This window comes from Musca autumnalis, unplaced genomic scaffold, assembly GCF_047663935.1.
Source record: "Musca autumnalis isolate F117 unplaced genomic scaffold, ASM4766393v1 scaffold_3, whole genome shotgun sequence".
Classification (NCBI taxonomy): Eukaryota; Metazoa; Arthropoda; class Insecta; order Diptera; family Muscidae; genus Musca; species Musca autumnalis.
In genome coordinates this window covers 131,762,029-131,781,762 of record NW_027411866.1, presented here as the reverse complement: position 1 = coordinate 131,781,762, position 19,734 = coordinate 131,762,029, and the positions used below count along the sequence as shown (strand labels likewise).

At 37.0% G+C, this 19,734-nt stretch overlaps 1 protein-coding gene across 2 annotated transcripts in view; it reads right to left on the bottom strand.

The window, feature by feature from the left end:
• The window catches only part of m (zona pellucida domain-containing protein miniature), a 196,426-nt gene that overhangs the window by 10,976 nt on the left and 165,716 nt on the right, over positions 1 to 19,734 (bottom strand). For both annotated transcript variants that reach the window (XM_073979526.1, XM_073979527.1), the window contains 4 exons: positions 14,837 to 14,990; positions 14,559 to 14,686; positions 5,105 to 5,252; positions 4,620 to 4,742 (listed from right to left, as the gene is read on the bottom strand). In XM_073979526.1, coding sequence (XP_073835627.1) covers positions 4,620 to 4,742; positions 5,105 to 5,252; positions 14,559 to 14,686; positions 14,837 to 14,990 — 553 coding nt within the window. The remainder of the gene's footprint in view (positions 1 to 4,619; positions 4,743 to 5,104; positions 5,253 to 14,558; positions 14,687 to 14,836; positions 14,991 to 19,734) is intronic.

Sequence of the window (19,734 nt, the reverse complement as noted above, 5' to 3'; positions counted from 1 at the left end):
CCAATCTGCGTTGACGGTGAATATCGACGTCGCATGAACCTCGAGCTGTATCTGCTATACAACGACATCAATATAGTTAAACGTATCGAGATGCAGCGATTGCGTTGGCTAGGCCATATCATAAGAATGAGCGATGATGAACCCGCTAAAAAGGCGTATGAATACATGCCACATGGCGGTGCACGCAGAATTGGCAGGCCAAGGAATAGATGGCGCAAACAAGTGGATGATGAGATGAAAAGGCGCGGTATTCCAGAGTGCAAAGCAACAAATAGAGAGGAATGGAGATCTCTTCTTAGTTCGGCCTATAGAACAAATGTTTTGTAACGGGCCAGCTAAGTAAGTAAGTATTATTTTGACGTACAGAGCCGCTACAAAATTGGTTAAATTTTTGTTTTTGGTCCATTTCATCTTCTGAACATTTCACGATCATCACCAAAAACTAATCATTTCTATTATGGCCCGAAACCAACCTCCTTAAAAAATTCGTTACAATCAGTCCATAATTGCGGCTTTAAGCTTGTTTACAATTTTTAATGGACGGACACACATCGCTAAACCGCTTTTTCTCGTCGAGATTTAAATTTCGGCATCCAAATAAGGGGTCTAGGACGAATATCTCGTGGTGTTACATAAACTTTTGGAGAGACAATAAGTATCATGGGATAAAAATGTGGTTCTCTACACAGAACCCATTATATATTAGGCAGTAGGCCCGTTATCTAGCAAACACTTTATTGCAATTTACATCAGAGGAAAGGTCAGTAGTTTTTTTCCATATGTAGGCTACTTTGCGAAGTATATATATCCTCAAGGAATTAAAATATCGACCAAAATACAATTTTTATATTTTTCATACAAAAGTAATGGTCCATTTCACCCGCTAAAGAATATCAGATCATCATTCAAAATTGTAGGCATCTTTTCCGGCCTATACTCTTACCCGGTGCAAAATTTCGTGACTATTGATGTATAATTGCGCCTTCTAGCGAGTTTATTATTACACTACAAACAAATAATGGAATATATTAGGCTGTAACTCTGTTATCTTAGCATGTACACCAACATAATTGGCATCAATTGAAAGGTCAAGCGTTCCACTTTCAAGTATATCTCACTTGTCCGGAATGTCACTTCCAGGAATTAAGATATAAGCTGTAAATTAAAAATTTTCACAATTTTCACACAAAAGTTTTGGTCCATTTAACCCTCTAAATATTATCCTATCGCCATCTCAAATTGCAAGCTTCTCCTTTGTGATATACTCTTACCTTATTTAAAATTACGCGTTGATCGGACTATTATTGAGACCTACAGAGCCGCTAGAAAATTGGATAAATATTATGTTTTTGGTCCATTTCACCCGCAAAATATTTCACTATCATCACCAAAAAGAATAGGGATCTATTCTGATTTGAACCCGACCTCCATACAAAATTTCGTGACGACCGGTCCATAATTGCGGTCTGGAGCGTGTTTACAATTTATAATGGATAGACGGACGGACGGACACACATCTCAAAATCGCTTTATCTCGTCGAGATATGAAGATTGGTATACCACATTGGGGGTCTCCGACGAATATTTCGCGGTGTTACATGAATTTTTACCAAAACAAACTTATAATACCCTTTTCCACATTGTGGTATAGGGTATAAAAACGTTTACGGCATTTTTATGATTCTCAGAATTAAAATTTTAAAATCATTGTAACCGTGAGCTTTTTCACCGAATCAACTTATAATTAGGATTTTATGTAATCTTTTGTTGAAACTCATTACGCTATGATACAGGGATATGAGGTTGATAAAAAGTCATAACCCTAATGTACACATTAAGCAACTCTACATCGGCAGTCCCACACTTTACTACTACTCCTATACTGTTCATGTGTGGGTCACTAGAGTCAACATAACTCCTATTGCACTAGTCCCGCAGGCGGCTAAGACTAAAGGAGCCCTGAAACTACACCCATTCCTTATATCCGTTGCCTCTCATCGATGTTGACTGATATGATGAGTGCGGATCTGGCAAATGGAACAAATCACATCTCTATCCCGAAACGGACGAAAAGGGCTCGGAGCAGGCATACCTGGGTAAATACTGTACCCATGTTGAAAAAAACAGTAAGTAAAGGATCAAAGTCGGGCGGGGCCGACTATATGATACCCTACACCACTGTGAATATGTGAAATATATATAGTGGAGATATATATTTATATGATATAATGATTTTGATATAATATGGTGCATTTATTACTGGACCAAATTTCATCAAAATTGGACAGATATAGGGTGTTTGTTGCAGCCAATACGTGAATTCGGCCGAAAATATATATGGGAGCCATATCCAAATCTGAACCGATTTCGATATAATTTTTCACATTTATTTTTGGACCGAATTCAGTCACACATTCCCAATTTCATCGAAATCGTACATATATAGCGTATTTAGTGCACCAAATATGTGAAATCGACAGAAAATATGTATGGAAGCTATATTCAAATCTGAACAGATTTCGATATAATTTGGCACATTTATTTCTAGACCGAATTCAGTCACACATTTCAAATTTCATCGAAAGCGGACATATATAGCGTGTTTGGTGCAGCAAATATGTAAAATCGGCCCAAAATATATATGAGAGCTATATCCAAATTTGAACCGATTTCGATATAATTTAGCACATTTATTTTTGGATCGAATTCAGTCACACATTCCAAATTCCATCAAAATCGGACATACCGAGCGTGTTTGGTGCAGTAAATACCTGAAATCGGCCGAAAATATATATATGACAGCTATATCTAAATCTGAACCGATTTCAATATAATTTGTCACATTTATTTTTGGACCGAATTCAGTCACACATTCCAAATTTCATCGAAATCGGACTTATATAGTTTGGTGCAGTAAATACGTCAAATCGGCCGAAAATATATATGGGAGCTATATCCAAATATCAACCGATTTCGATATAATTTGACACATTTATTTCTGGACCGAATTCAGTCACACATTCCAAATTGCATCAAAATTGGACATATAAAGCGTGTTTGGTGCACCAAATATGTGAAATCGGCCGAAAATATATATGGAAGCTATATCTAAATCTGAACCGATTTCGATATAATTTGTCACATTTATTTTTGGACCGAATTCAGTCACACATTCCCAATTTCATCGAAATCGGACATATATAACGTGTTTGGTGCCGCAAATACGAGAAATAGACCAAAATTATATATGGGAGCTATATTCAAATCTGAACCGATTTCGATATAATTTGGCACATTTATTTTTGGACCGAATTCAGTCACACATTCCAAATTTCATCGATATCGGACATATATATAGCGTATTTAGTGCAGCAAATACGTGAAATCGGCCGAAAATATATATGGAAGCTATATCTAAATCTGAGTCGATTTCGATATAATTTGTCACATTTATTTTTGGACCGAATTCAGTCACACATTCCCAATTTCATCAAAATCGAGCATATATGGCGTGTTTTGGTGCTGCAAATACGTGAAATCGGTCGAAAATATATATGTGTCGATTATTTTTTGGACCGAATTTATTTACACATTCCAAATTTCATCAAAATCGGAAATATATAGCGTGGTTGGGGCAGCAAATACATGAAACGGGCGGACGGACGGACATGCATAAATCGACTCAGAAAGTGATTCTATGTATATGCCTAGAAGGAACTATGGGCCTATCTCGTTTCCTTTTGTATCTTACATACAAATGCACAAAGACATAATACCCCTTACACAGTGTGAGGTGACGGCCACTGGTCGAAGGTTACTCCGAGTCAATCCGGTGCACGGAACGGGCCGCCCTGGGATTGGGTTAGTAGGATATTTTGTAAATAGTTAAGACCACCAAAAACGTAATATAAAAAAAATTTTTGTTGGATTGTTTCATGGCACTATATAAAATATCGTCGCATTATCTTTCCCCTATCAGTCTTAGATTCAAATGAACAAATGATCGACCCCCTTTTATGGCACACGTTTTCCATATTTAATAGCTTTAATTTTATTGCTATTTAAACGCAATTTTGCTTGTTAGACAAGCTCTGTCTGTCTGACCGTCGTTGCTGTAAACGATCTATAGCCAGTCTCAGGTGTAATATAACATGCGTGTAAAAAGAAATGCTCCAAAGTGTTGGCATCACTTTGTCTTTGGCGGCTTTGATTCCATTAACGATGCATATAATTTCCACAGATTCAAAAGAGATAGAATATAAAAAATAGCAATAATGTACTTTTAATAACAACAACAAATTCAATTATGTTCTCTAACAACCGGAACGACAACAACAGGTGAAATAGTTGCCACAAGAGGCAACAAAGTAAGAGATTTTAATTGATAACAAGTGCGTAAGCACACTTGATATAAAACGATCGATCACCTGCAAGCTTATCATCGTAAAATTAAAAAATGTCGAAGAAGGAAGGCGATTAAAGATGGATCTAACAAAGCGTTCATAGCGACAGCTGTTACTAAAAACCCATTGCAAAAGCCATTTCGTATCTCTTAAATTATATTATTCTTATTCTTAGCCATGATTTTTCTTATGTGAAACATATCTCAAATTACTTACCACGATAATCATTGATGGCCACGACCAAAGTAAGAGTTGAGCCCAGTGGTACAATGCCACTAACTGGTGGCGCCCAAGGTCCACGACCATGCTGTATTTCCATCCAACAATCGACATTGTCACCTGCAAAGAATATTAAATTTCAATTTAAGCGCAACAGCACAGAAAGACCACCCATCTCATTTTGCCATAAAAATTGGAAATGTCCCATGAACAAATTTTGAAAGCTATTTTCATTTGTTTAATTAAATTTAATCTGTTCTCGGGCAAAACAATTTTAATTAATTTACTATGGGACATTTCCACTCTTTAGGACTTCAGCATAACGACTGGAGATGGATAGATATGAAGACGATGTTGGTCATGTTTATGGCACAAGCGCCACACGTCACAAAAACCATGAAATGCACGAGCGGCTATAAAACCAAAGAAGAACAAATTTCTCGTTCTCCAACACAGAAGAAAAACCAATAACAAAAGCATACCTCTGAAATCCAATTGTATTACATCCAGATCGGCAATTACCATTGGTGGTTTTGATGCTGTCTTCTCATAATCATTAAACCATTCACAACGTAAACGTTTCGCTTCATCCCAGACTTCCAGTAGATCTTTGTCATATTGCACGACCACCTGCAAGATAAACCATAAACCGGCGAGAGAAAGAGAGAATGTTGAACCACAAAACATGAAAAAATAAACAGACAAATAAAAAAAGATTATAAACAGAAATTCACATGTAAACAATAAAATGAACACAGTTGTAGAACAATGAACAACAGAAATTTGCAACAGCAACCTGACCAGAGATACAGACAGCAGGAGTAGCTGCATCAGCAGCACTATCGACCGACCACCAGCAAGTTGTAACAGTATATACTGCAGTAACCTCATCATTACTTTTTTTCAGCAGGAATACTGTTCAATGATTTGTCATCAGAGATGGTCTATAGGCAGGCGGAGGGTTTTTGACATTTCCGACATTTTATACAATATTTGGACTACTATTGGCCTCAAAGTCCCCCAAGTGCATTTTTGCCTTTAGGCTTAGAATATGATTAAAAATGTACCTCATGAAGATAATATAATGTCTTGGGCCTCGAAATCCGTTTTAGGTACATTGAGGAGTCAAATTAGCCCTATCCGTCCGTCTGTCTGTGTGGCTTGTTGATGCATTTGTCCAGGGCATGGACAAAGGAGGTGCTTAACCGTTTCCTCCTCTTTTTTGTTTCCACAGCTGTGGCAGTGGTCGTTATGTGGTAGATTTCAATACCACGGCGGTCGGTTTTATGCACCGGATGGACTCGGAGGAATCTTCGACCAGGTCAACAATTATGTGTTTGCATACAATTTTTTTACCTTTGGAGCGGTAACATATTTCGGAATGCCTCCTCTGAGCTCTTCTATCCCGACAGGGATAGAGAAGAACCCCGGGCAATGGAACTGTTTCGTTTGCCAGATCGGTATCAATAACATGTCAACATTGGTGAGATGTAACGTTGTTATTCAGCGCACCAGAAAGTCCTGCAAAATGTCCCTGTGAAACTGTGGACTCTATGAGTGGGAGAAACATCATGGTCTCCACGATGCAGGAAACAAAGAAGGATGCCGTATAATAAAGAATATTTTTGGTCTTTCTCATTCGCCCTCAAAATATATTGCACCCCATCTCATTGTCATCCCAATAATATGATGGTAATAATGTCACTTCTGATGTGCATAAAAGCCACATTTACAACAAGAAGTATGTTTGTCTCATTTCCTGTAACTGTCACTTTTGGTATTTGTTTCTACGTTTGTCCATCACAGTTTACTAGTTGAAGTCCGAACAACTAACCAAAGAACATCATCAAATACAAATACGACAATACACCACAAACAGCATTCATTCATTTCATTGTAGAAAGATTCCACACTCAAGGCAAAATGAATGAAAATCAAAAAAATCTTGAAAAGAAATATCTTGTCATGAAAATCTTTTTGGGGTTTTATGGCAAACAAAGAGACACACACACCATACGGTCAATGGTCAAAGGCAAGCAAATAAAGAATTTACTTACCATCATGCCTTTCATTTAACCAACTACAAACCTCTGTAGTTTATTGATTTCTAAAGGGCATTTTTTGCTCAATTCAATTTTCATAAAACAAAATTCACAATGACCGATTACAATCAGCAAGAGCAGCAGCAACGTTTAGCTTAATTTTATGTTTCAATATTGTTTGGCTTAACTGATATTAAATGATTTTAAGTGAAATTATTCCAGAAATGATTGTATTAATATCCTGAGGGTTAATTGGTTATCAAGATCTTATGAGATGGCCTCTATTCCATTTAGAGCATGGTGGTGGACTACATGACACAGTTAACCTGAAGGATATTTGGCATATCGGTCAGAGTCTTACAGGCAATCAATTGGCGGGAAAACAGTTTTAGTTGAATTGGAAACAAGTAATAAAGTATCAGTCAGCTGTGCTGGCGGAGATATACCTTCGGAGATATAATCTCGGACCTAAAGAAAAGTAAGTATTTGCTTCAAAATACGTGGAATCTGTAGTTACCTTATTGTGGAGCCATACCAAATCATTGTCATATACCAAAAAATTTTAGTAAACAAACTTCTGATTAATAGATAACTCGAAACATTGAATTATTGTACACTATCCAAGTCGGTATGTGCCGGCAGGGTTTTTAAAAAGTTTTTTTTTTTAATTGTACGTTTGTAAAAGGAACTTTGAAAACAAAATTCTGTAAAAAATATCATATAGATCCGACTGCACCTCTCTCAAATTTTATGTGGGAGGTACCCGAAGGACGGGACCGGTATAGTCCATATTCCACACTGATACATGATTGGATAAAATAGTATTATGTGCAAACGTTGGACCAATGAGAAACTTCCTGCGAGGGTTATCTTGCAGATTTGCCATTTTAGTTGCTGCCTGCATGGGTTTCATGGAGGTTTTAGGCCATTGTATGGACTTGCCCACGAAAAAAATTTACCTTCGTAAAGGGGGGCGCAAGGGCAACCTGCTGAAAAAAATCAACGCAATTTGAGATGAGCTCTTAAACTTCACTTTTCCCCGAATATAGTGTGAGAGGTACGCGAAGGAGTCGAACCAGATCTATGCTGGCAGTAATGTTACCATATGCTAAATCGAGACCAAATTGTTTGAAACTGATTTCGTCCAAATATACTTAATACATATTATTGGGCATATCAAAGTGTTTATTCCCTCTTTATCCTAAAGGCTGAGGGTATAAAGAAGCAGTAACCCTTACTGTATAATGAAAAGATACCTAAATTTAAAAATTAATAGCATTTTCGAAGCTGACAAAATAAGTTCTATCACTTCACTAAGAAGAGTGAGATCCCTTTTATGAAGTTTAAGCAGATCCCAAACATCTACAATGCAGGCTGGAACTCTCGTGCCTTTCTAGCCCTTCTTGTGTTTATTCTGATGCCTGAAACCCTCTAATGACTAACCAAAAGCTCTTAAGCCTGTCCAGTAGATTGTGGCAGGGATGGTATTGGCGGTAACACCGAAGGTATTGCATAGACAATATCTAATTGTGCTGATCCAGCGGTGAAATCTTCGCCTCCTCATAAAAATGGTCCACTGATGTCATGAGGAGTAACCCTACTGCAGTTCTCAGGGTGGATTTCTGACAAGTTTGAATATTATTTCTCTGCCTAGAGCAAAAACTTGCATACAACACTGTTGCCGCGTAGCTTACCACATCCGCCCTATTGCTTTTAAGGATCAACTAGGTTTTTTTGACAGAACCCTAAGTGCTGCCGGCCAGCGACCTTGTTCCGTCTTCTAATCTTGTCGCAAATAGCTGTGGCTTGCACGGACGACCAAAAAATTGTATCGAGTGTTACACCAAATATGTTGTGGTATTTGGTGGTCGGAATCAAGACACCAATATGTTCAAAGTTATTCTCATTTCAATCGTCCATTTGGTGTTTGGTGTATTTTCACATTCCTCAGATAGAATAACTGGACTCGAGGAACCGACGGAATTTCAGAAAGGCAGAGGTTAAACAGTTCCGGAGATATCACCCGCCTTGAGTAACTCCCTATTTCATTCTACGGGTCTAAAGATAAGGTCACATTAGGCAAATATTTGCTCCAGCGACCGGCAGTTTGCGCTTACTGAGAGCAAGTGAGCGTAAAGAATGCATTGAAATTTATGCTCACTTGCTCTCAGTAAGCGCACACTGCCGGCAAATATTTGCCTCGGGGTGCTCAATAAGTAGACAGCGGAATTTTATGCAACCCTTATTTTTGGTCCGATTCATGTCAAATTTTGGGAATATGGGGAATATATGAAGACGTGGACCAATACCGACAACTTTCAGTTGGATTGTTTTATACCCCCAAGGAAGACTTAATATAAAATTTCAGCCATTTCGGAGGGATATTGAGGCCACAACCATCAAAATACCGGAAATCGGGAGGTACCGTTGTATGGGGGCTATATACAGACGTCGACCTATACCGACTACTTTCAGTTGGATTATTTTATACCGCCAAGGAAGACTTAATACCAAATTTGAGCAATTTCTGAGAAATATTGATGCCACAACCATCAAAATACCGGAAATCGGGAGGTACCGGTACCGACAACTTTCAGTTGGATTATTTTATACCCTCAAGGAAGATTTAATACCAAATTTCAGGCATTTTGGAGTGATATTGAGGCTACAACCTTCAAAATACTGAAAATCGGGGGTATCGTTCTATGGGGGCTATATAAAGACGTGGACTTATACCGACAAATTTCAAGTGGAAGATTTTATACCCCCAACGAAGACTTAATACCAAATTTCAGCCATTTCGGAGGGATATTCAGGCCACAACCATCAAACTACCGGAAATCGGGAGGTACCGTTGTACGGGGGCTATATGAAGACGTGGACCTATACCGACAAATTTCAGATGGATTGTTTTCTACCCTCAAGGAAGACTTTATGCCAAATTTCAGCCATTTCGGAGTGATATTGAGGCCACAACCTTCAAAATACCGAAAATCGGGGGTACCGTTCTATATGGACTATATGAAGACGTAGACCTATACCGACAAATTTCAGATGGATTGTTTTATACCCTCAAGGAAGACTTAATACCAAATTTCAGCCATTTCGGAGGGATATTGAGGCCACAACCATCAAAAAACCGGAAATGGTGAGGTACCGTTCTATATGGACTATATGAAGACGTGGACCTATACCGACAACTTTCAGTTGGATTATTTTTTACCCCTAAGGAAGACTTAATACCAAATTTCAGCCATTTCGGAGGGATATTGAGGCCACAACCATCAAAATACCGGAAATCGGGAGGTACCGTTCTATGGGGGATATATGAAGACGTGGACCTATACCGAAAACTTTCAGTTGTATTATTTTATACCCCCAACGAAGACTTAATACCAAATTTCAGAAATGTCGGAGGGATATTGAGGCCACAACCTTCAAAATACCTAAAATCGGGGGTTACCGTTCTATGGGGACTATATGAAGACATGGACTACCGAAAAATTTCACATGAGTTGTTTTCTACCCTCAAGGAAGACTTAATACCAAATTTAGCCATTTCGGAGTGATATTGAGGCCACAACCAACAAAATACCGGAAATCGGGAGGTACCGTTCTATGGGGGCGATATAAAGACGTAGACCTATACCGACAAATTTCAAGTGGAAGTTTTATACCACCAACAAAGACTCAATACCAATTTTCAGCCATTTCGGAGTGATATTGAGGCCACAACCAACAAAATACCGGAAATCGAGAGGTACCGTTCTATAGGGACTATATGACAACTATACCGACAACTTTCTGGTGGTCGAGCCACTTTTTCCGCCTATGTTCGCCTACTAGCCTGTTGACTTCAAGAGTAAGCTCTCAAACTCTTTGGTCTTCAGGGTTCGCACGACGAAGCTCATCACATTTATTTGCTAGTCCCGTCTGCTGGGAAGTTTGGTCTTATTTTGGGTATTCGACCAGCAGGTATGTTGCGAGCGACTGCAGCTATGATGATGTCACGGAAAATTCTCTCTGCTACCCAAGGATCTGACGGAATGAGCAGCTCTCTGAAGCTTTCCCATGGTTTAGATAAGTGGGACGGTCAGACGATGATATGAAGGTGTTCTGAGCCAAGCGAAATGACTGGTTGTCAGGAAACGACATTTATCAGACATGGTGTCACAATGGAGATGTCTGATGAGCTGTGGCAACCTCCTCTTATCCTTTTAGGAACGTCTTCGTTCACCGCATGCGCCTCTAGTCATTTGGTAAGGCATATATCGCAGTCTACATCTGCAGTTCCATACTTAGCAGCTACCTCCTACATTCCACTTACGGGTCACCAGAGTCAAGCTAAAGCGGTATAGTTCTGTACTGGACAGAGTGATGTATAAAGGGGCAGGTCCTCCTCCTCCGCTTCTTGTACTATGCTTTCGCAAAACGTTGTAATCATAGCAACGTTCCAAGTTGGGAAGACTGCGACGGTGTTTCGTAATTCGACGACAAGTTTGGGGACATGCTGCCAGATATTCTGCTGAAACAGAAATTTGTTTAAACCCTATTGATCCTGGAGGCGTCAAAAAGACAGAGCTGCCTCGGAACAACACCCACTCCCTACATTCCTTTTCGCCGATGATGTGTCGGATGCGGATATGGCAAACGGAACAGATCCATGGCACGGGGTTCTTCTCTATCACGGCACGGACCAAATGTGCTCGGAGCAGGTATTCCGCGATATATTGGTGAGAAGTATATATCGAAGACTCCCACGATTCAAGCCGGTGCATAGGACCGGCCTTCGTTGGATTGTTTTAAAATTTGTGTCAGGAAACAGGACAACCTCGTTAAAATGTCAATACTATCCTCGGACAGCCCCTAAACTGCACTTAAGCCAACATTTTGAACTTTTTTGAGGGGGGTAAGCAAAGGTGTTGTCCGACAAAGACTTTCTTGGAATTTGGTGTACACGATGCTCTTGAATCAAATTTTAATGGAAGGTGCTTACACCTGGGATATTTTTGCGGATTCTGAAACTACAATGTTCAGAGATGAGAAAAATCAAAAAACAAAAAAAAAATCGCCGGAGCGCTTTTTAAATAAATCGCGATTCAAGTTGACATTTTGAGGGGTTGTTTACGTTTTCACGATTTTGCTTAGAAACCGCAAGTCCTATCAAAATGGAGCTAAAGAAAATTTTGTAGCTGTGAAAATTCTCTACAAGATTGACTTTTATGATTTGTTCTCAGGCTGTACCATTTTTGAGATAAAGAAGCTCAGTTCACATTTTTAGGTTTTTTTTGGGGTTTCGCGATTTTGCTTGAATACGGCAAGTCTTATCGGCATGGGACCTGAGAAAATCCTATAGCTGTGAAAATTCTCTACAAGACTGGCTTACGTAATTTTTGCTAGGTTGTACCAATTTTTATATATATATAAGTTTTAGTTGGGTAATTGCAGTCATGACATTGTTTTATAAGGAGACGATACAGAATTGAATTGAATTTGAATTGTCCCAATTTCAACATCTATGTATATTAGGGTTATGACTTTTTGACATTTTTCCTCAAAAATGATTTCCTGTAGCAGGGATGAATGAACTTTTGCCTATTAATCACTATGCTATCGTTTATTCCATTGAAATATAAAAAAAGTTCACGCACAAATCGATTTTAAAAAAATAATTTTTTGAAAAAATATATGGAATGAAAAAAATTTTTTTTTCAAAAAATTATTTTTTGTTGCACGAATGAATAAATATAAGCCTAATAATAACTATAATAACGTTTATTTCATTCAAATATTAAAAAAGTCGCGAAAAATCACTTTGAAAAAATTTTAAATTTTTTGTTTTTTTTTTGTCAAAAAATTATATTTTTGAATAAAAGCGTTTACGACATTTTTACGATTCTCAGAATTGAAGAAAAATTGTGAGAAATACATTTTCTGTCATTTTAATTATCTCATGTGACTCTAAAGTTTATTTTCAATTATATATCTGTTTTCAGTGACTTTAAAAAATGGTCCATAATTTTGATAAATTCAAATTTTAAAATCATTTTGTGCGTGAGGTTTTTTTCACCTTATAATTAAGATTTTGTGTAATCTTATGGCAAAACTCATCACGCTATGATACAGGGATATGAGGTTGTAAAAAAGTCATAACCCTAATGTATATCTCAAAAGTTGTAAAACCTACGAAAATATCATTAAGGTCAATCTTGTAGAGAATTTTGATAGCTACAACATTTTCTTTATTCCCATTTTGACAGGACTTGCGGTTTTCAAGCAAAATCGCAAAAACCTAAACAACCCCTAAAAATGTCAACTTGAATCGCGATTTATTTAAAAAGCGATCCGGAGATTTTTTTTGTTTTTTTGATTTTTCTCATCTATGAACATTGTAGTTTCATAATCCGCAAAAACTTCCAAGGTGTAAGCACCTTCCATTTAAATTAGATTCAAGAGCACCGTGTGTACGTTTAGAAGCAATTTTACGATGGGCAAAATTTTGCCCAAATCGGATACTCAATTCGTAAGTGAACATGCTCATCAGTGATTTTAGTTGGTGACCGCAGGATTTTAGATTTTAGATTGTTGGACTAGTATTTCTGGTATAATGGACTTGTCCCCGAAGGAAATTTGTACCACCGATGGGACAACCATTTTCAAATTTTTCAAATGAGACTTTGAGAATAATTTTGATTTTTATTGTGGGAAGTACTTTAAGTATTGCACCGATATAGTCCACATTCGAATATGACCTATGGCTGGAAAAATGTTACGTAGAACAAAATGTTAGGCTAAATCAGTCGATCCGTTCGAGTGTTATACGAAAAATGTTGAAATGTTGTGGGGGAGGTACCGGAAGGAGTGGACCAATATGGCCCACCTTCGAACTTGATCTAAGTTTGGACAAAATATCGCGATGACCTAAATTAATCCATTCGAAATTATCTTTCGCATCAGCCGGCCTGATGGACGGACGGCGATTAATCGACTCCAAATTTCGTCCAAACATACATGCGGTTTAAAACCATTATTCCGATGATTTACATTTGTATTTGTATCAAAGTGTGGATTCCTTCTTTAGTCTAAAGTCTGATTATATACCAATGAATGGAAACTAACAATACGATTCCCGTACCAATCACACAAAGCCACAAACTTCCCAGCTTCTCTGAATCGTTTCATTCTCACAACCAAAACAAAACTACAAACTTTTCAATGTAAAAAGATGAAAACTGTACGATTGCTGAAATGTACGTCGAAACACCAAACAAAAAGAATGTTTGGCAAACGTTTGCTGTACGTTATGGTCAACGACACACTCTGGCACACACACACACATGTGATTGCTTATCAGCCCCATTAGTTAGCATCAGCATACCACAGTGAATTTTATCAACTACCAAACGTTTTTGATTTATTCACATGTGTTTAGTACTATTCGGTTTTCTATCTGCTCTTGTGGAGTTGAGTACTTTTCGTTTTGTTCGCACTCACGAATGTAAACAAAACGAAACTAAACAGCGGCCGACGTGGGTTATGTTTCCTTTTGTGTTGTTCCTATGGAAAATCCGAAACGAAACGATTGGAAATGTTATTTAAAGTATTTTTACGTACGCTGTTATATACATATAACCGTAAATAAAGAACCGTAAATGTGACCTACGAAAACAATTTAGAAGGAGTCCGTCTAAGTGGTCTGGAAGTAAACGGTGATAAAACCAAGATTATGGTATAAAGACATCGGCAATTGCTTACAACGATTCAAATCTATTTTTTATTTCGGCCTATAGAACATGACGAAAATACTTTGTTGCTTGTTGTTGCTATTTTTTTGAGCTCAACTGTATCCGTTTTATTTTTCACCATGTAAACCAAATGTATATATCTCACTTACCGTATTTTCATAAAATTGTCCATTTAAATCTGGTTTTGTACCACATCTCGAATACGATATCCTAAATGAGAAGAATGTTTTACCCGTCGATGGAGGTACATAAACGCAACGTGGATCACTGTGTTGACCTTTGTTGCCAAACAAAGGAAAAAAAATAGAAGAAAAATAAATAGCATTATTACAAATCCAAACCAATAAAGTTGTTAAGCTCTCTAACAAGCTACAAAAGCAGCAGTAGTTGTAGCTTGTAAAGAAACAGAACTCTCAAACACACTTACCCTTTGAACTAACAATACCCTCAAATGGATGTGAAAATGTTAAATGAACATCCATGTGATCCTTACCGCACATCACTTCTAATGAGACTATGTTTGGCATACCTTCCGGCCTCTCCATGGGCCACAATTCATTACCAGCTAAGACTAAACTAAACTGTAAAGAGAAAGAACAGAACAGAAGAAAATATTTTAACACAAATTATTAACAAGGAAAACATGAAAATGCCCGACATTCATACAAATGTACATGTACATACATATATGCAAGTTGTTATGAGAGTTGAAGACAATGGAAAATTCGAATAAAGAAGTAGTAGAAGTAGAGAGGATTCATTTCCATAGAACAAGAACCTAACGAAATGAAACAAATTGTTAAGTGTTCATATTTTCTCAGGCAAATATTTAAACATTCATTATTGAAGTGGAATTTTAATTAAAATGTAAAAATATTTCCTTGGCAAATGTTTGGTAGGTACCCTATAAAACGACCAAGCCTACGACAATGGTGCATACAAACATATATGGAATATGAATTCGTTAAAAGGAGACTTGAAAACAAACACACACGCAAAATTTAAAAGTGTGTTTAAAAGAAGCACCAGAACTGTGGATATTTGGTGAAAAAACTTAATTCGTGTTTTGAAAATATTTTGAAATGAAAGATTTTAAAATTTTTTTCGTTTTGCAAAATCTGATTTAGCAAATCTGCTGAAATCCGGTAGTTCAATATTAATTACAATTTATATATTCGTTAGCCTTATGCCTAAAAGTATGCTAATAAATTAATCCCTTTCTTAAAACTAGCCATATTCCCAGCAAAAATGTACTGTACAATATAGTACAAATTTAAATATTTAATATATATATTTATCATGTTGAAAAATCTATATTAGTTAAATTCTAAAAAACTATCCTCCATGATGATCGCTTTTAAACAATATTTTTTATTGTAAATTCTAACGTTTATTACTTGTGTTCTTTTGCATTTCACCTTAAATTTGTATTCATGAATGAATTAAAAGGTAGATTGTAATAAAAACTTGTTTAAATTCTTAAACAAATAACAATTCACATATAACAACCACTTGTTATACATAGGAATTTTTCTCTTTGTTTTTCTGAGATTTTTAAATTGGCTTTGCAAAAGAGACGAAGCCAAAGTGAATGTGCATTTTGTCTGCCCAAACTCTTTAATGAATATGCAAAAAAGGAATTAGACAGTATTACTCGCATTGTCAGCTTTAGAAGAGAAAAAAATTTGGATTGCTGGTAAAACAATAGTTAAAATTTTTACATGCTAACAATAGAAATGTGTAAGAATAGAATTATGAGAAAGCATGATGTTTGCCAAACAAGTCGAGTTTGTTGGTTTTTAAAGAATGTAGATTTTTTGCAGAATACAGATTGTAATTAGAGGAGCTGTCTTTAACAACCGTTAAAGGTAGTGAGCCATCATGTGCCACGCGTTCACATAGTCATTCCTCTTCAAACGTCAACCTCACCCGTTGTCTTTCACCCCGTTGGCTTTCAAGAGGACAACACTCGGGCTTAGGCGTTGCTTGAGTGTCGGCCTCTCTATGCTCTTCCTTTTGCTCAAAAGCAAAGAAGAAATCCTGACGAATTTGGTCATCAAAAACATGAAATTAAAAAAAATATATATCTCCAAGGCATATGCCAAATCCTCCCACACCTGCGGCAAGCTCCACTTGTCTGGGATGGAGCACTTCAGGTTTAGACAGTGTTTCAGAAACGTCTGAGGCCCTATGTTCCTCAAAGAGCTAAGAGGAAAAGAAGACACGCTGTATTATAGCTGCTATAAAACGAAACATGAACTAGGAGTTGAATTTTTGGTAAATCGGAGACTTAAAAATCTCGTCTCCAGATTCACTCTGATTGTTGAGAGAATTGCCACAATCCGTATAAAAGCAACGTTTTTTTTTAACATCAGCCTCATCTGCGCCAATGCCCCGATCAAAGAGAAAGATTAACTACTAAGGATCTATTCTACGAGCGTCTAGAGGGAGCATATAACCGCTGTCCTCGCAGTGACATTAAGATTGTTCTAGGAGAATTTAATGCTAAAAATGGGAGGGAAAATATCTTTGGTCCCACGGTCGGCAAGTTCAGCCTTCCTAAGGTAACATCCGACCACCGAATGAGGCTTATCGATTTTACAGCGGCAAAAATAATAGTAGTGAGCAGCACCAGATTCCAACACCTCGACATACGCAAGACACTCTTCCAGAGTGTTGTCCGATCGATACGGGGAGCGTACATCAATTCGGACCTAAAAATCCATGATATGATGAAGAAGGTATACAGAGCAACCTTGCATTCAGTAGCAACACGATGCGTCAAACTACCGGGAGAAAAGGAGAGGTAAGAAGCGTATTTTCGGGAGAAAGAAGAAAGACCAAGAAAAAGTGAGCATGAGAAACTTGATATGTTCAAGAGTCAGAATGAAGTCCGAAAAATTTTGCAGAATGTAACACACCCGATTGAAGGGTTTGTTGCAGGCACATTCTCCTGCAAAGATAATGAAGGGAATCTGGAAACTGATATATGTAGATAGCGTACTGAGGATCTAGATGGAGCATTTTGTGAAGCTCTTAGTATCGACTATGGGCGGCATTGAAGTTACCCTAGAACCAATCGCAAACGACGACGCACAGAGGGGAAATTTGTGTTAAAAATTGATCAAAAGCACTAGAAAGCTCATTTATACTCGGATTGATATAAAATTTTGCACAAAGCATATCTTCTTTACAAGGATTAATCCTATAGAAAATAATGAAAATCGGTCCAGATTTGGATGCAGCTTCCATATATATTCGCATCTGATATGAGATAAAAATGCACTAAAATCACTGAAATTTGACGCATGCAACCTGAACTAGCCTAAAAACACATTGAGCAAATTTTCAAACAAATCGGTACAGATGTATATATAGTCCCATATACATATGTATATTCATTCCAAATTGTATTTTTTGAAACTTACTTAAATTAAATTTTTCTCAATTCACATGAGAAAAGCCGTGAATGTTTCTGAATAATGCAAACATATTTGATAGGTGTTAGTTTGGTCTGATAAATAAGAGTCCCGGTTATAAGGCGGAACAAAATTTAGTGTGAGTAAACCATGCAATTCCATATAAAAATATTTCATATTTTAGTTGAGAAAAATTAGATTTTTTCGGAATGGCGCAAATATGCGCAATTTTTTATGATTGAATCTTATATTTGAGACTCAAGCGCATAAAACATTAGAAGAAACTATAGTCGGGAAACGACGGGGAAATAGACTTTTTCGCTATTGAAATTGAAATATTATCATAAAAAATTTTCATAAAGAGGATATGTATCACCATTATTAAAGAGCAAAAATGTAAAATCAACCTGAAAATTTTAAATGCTAATCTTGTTAGGAGACTGTACAAAAACAATAAATCTTAAAAAATATAAATTTTCGCGAAAATAATGTCATTTTAATGTTCACCTAATTTCTTAGTTTTCGAAAATTTACTTTTTGTTTCAGTATGGCTGAGTTCGATGGAGTGCTGCATTGGATTGGTTTATCTTACAAAGTCAAGGATGGTTGTAGCAAATGTAGAAAAGAGTCTGGTTGCCGTTTATCAACATTTTTTTCATAAAAAACGATTTTCATATTTTGAGTTTTGAGCAATTTTAGGCCTATGTTTCCCCTCTGTGCGACGTTGAATGTCAACCACCAAGCCAAAGCGAGACAGTAATTAATCGGCTGAAAAAACAAACAAGTAAGAAAGTATTAGTCAGCTGTGCTGACGGAGATATACCCTCAGCCTCTGGCTATAGCAACTCATTGGCATATACCAAAACTTTTTAGTAAGCAAACTTTGGATTCGGAGGGTTTTGGAAATATTAAATTAGGTAAAACTATGTTTGGAAGAAATTTTTAAAAAAATATTGAGAGTTATCTTTCGCACTAGCCGGGAGGGGGTTTTATGAAGCCCTTAGGTCGCTATCTCAGGAAGTATGGATATACTCCCGACAAAATTGTGCTGCTACGACAACCTACTGAAAATTATTTCAAAACGATCCGAGAGGTGCTCCTAAACGTCATTTATTCCGAATTTTGTGGGAGAGGTAATTTTCAAAATTTTAATTTGATTTTGCGCAGAATAATAAAAAAAAACTTTAAACAAACCGAAAAAATTAATTCAATAAATCGAGTTTTGTATTGAAAATTATTAGTTTTTGTAAATACCGCTAGTCACTGTTAATTTGCGCAGTATCAAAGTTGAAACTTTTTGTATAAAAATAAAACAGACATTGTGCTGTAAAATATATAACTTTTCTTGTGTTGTGCCGTTGCATAAATATACAGAAGTGAGACCAAGGTTATTATGAATCGGGAAGCTGTTAGTGAGTACTTTCATAATATTTACAAAAAGAACGAAGAAATTTGTAAAAGTAGCATAGTTAAATCAAGTTTGTATATACATATATTGAAAAGATCGTGGAAAGGGGACTAAGAGATGAGCAAGCTGGATTTAGACCCCACAGGAGCTGTCTGGATCAGACGAACACCATCCGGATAATCATTGAGCAATCGATAGAGTGGAGAACCCCGCTATACTTAGTCTTTATCGACTTTAAAAAAGCCTTCGATTCCATAAAAAGAACAGCGATATGGGATGCACTTCGGGCGAAAGGTGTTCCATTAAAAATAATACACATAATAAAAGCTATGTACCACAATGTTGCGCTCCAAGTCCGACACAATGGGATGACGAGCGAACCTTTCTACACCATGGCCGGCGTGAAACAGGGCTGCCCATTGTCACCACTGTTGTTTGCGGTGGTACTAGATGAGATCATGCTAATTCTAAGCAAGAAAAAAGAGGAATAACTTGGAA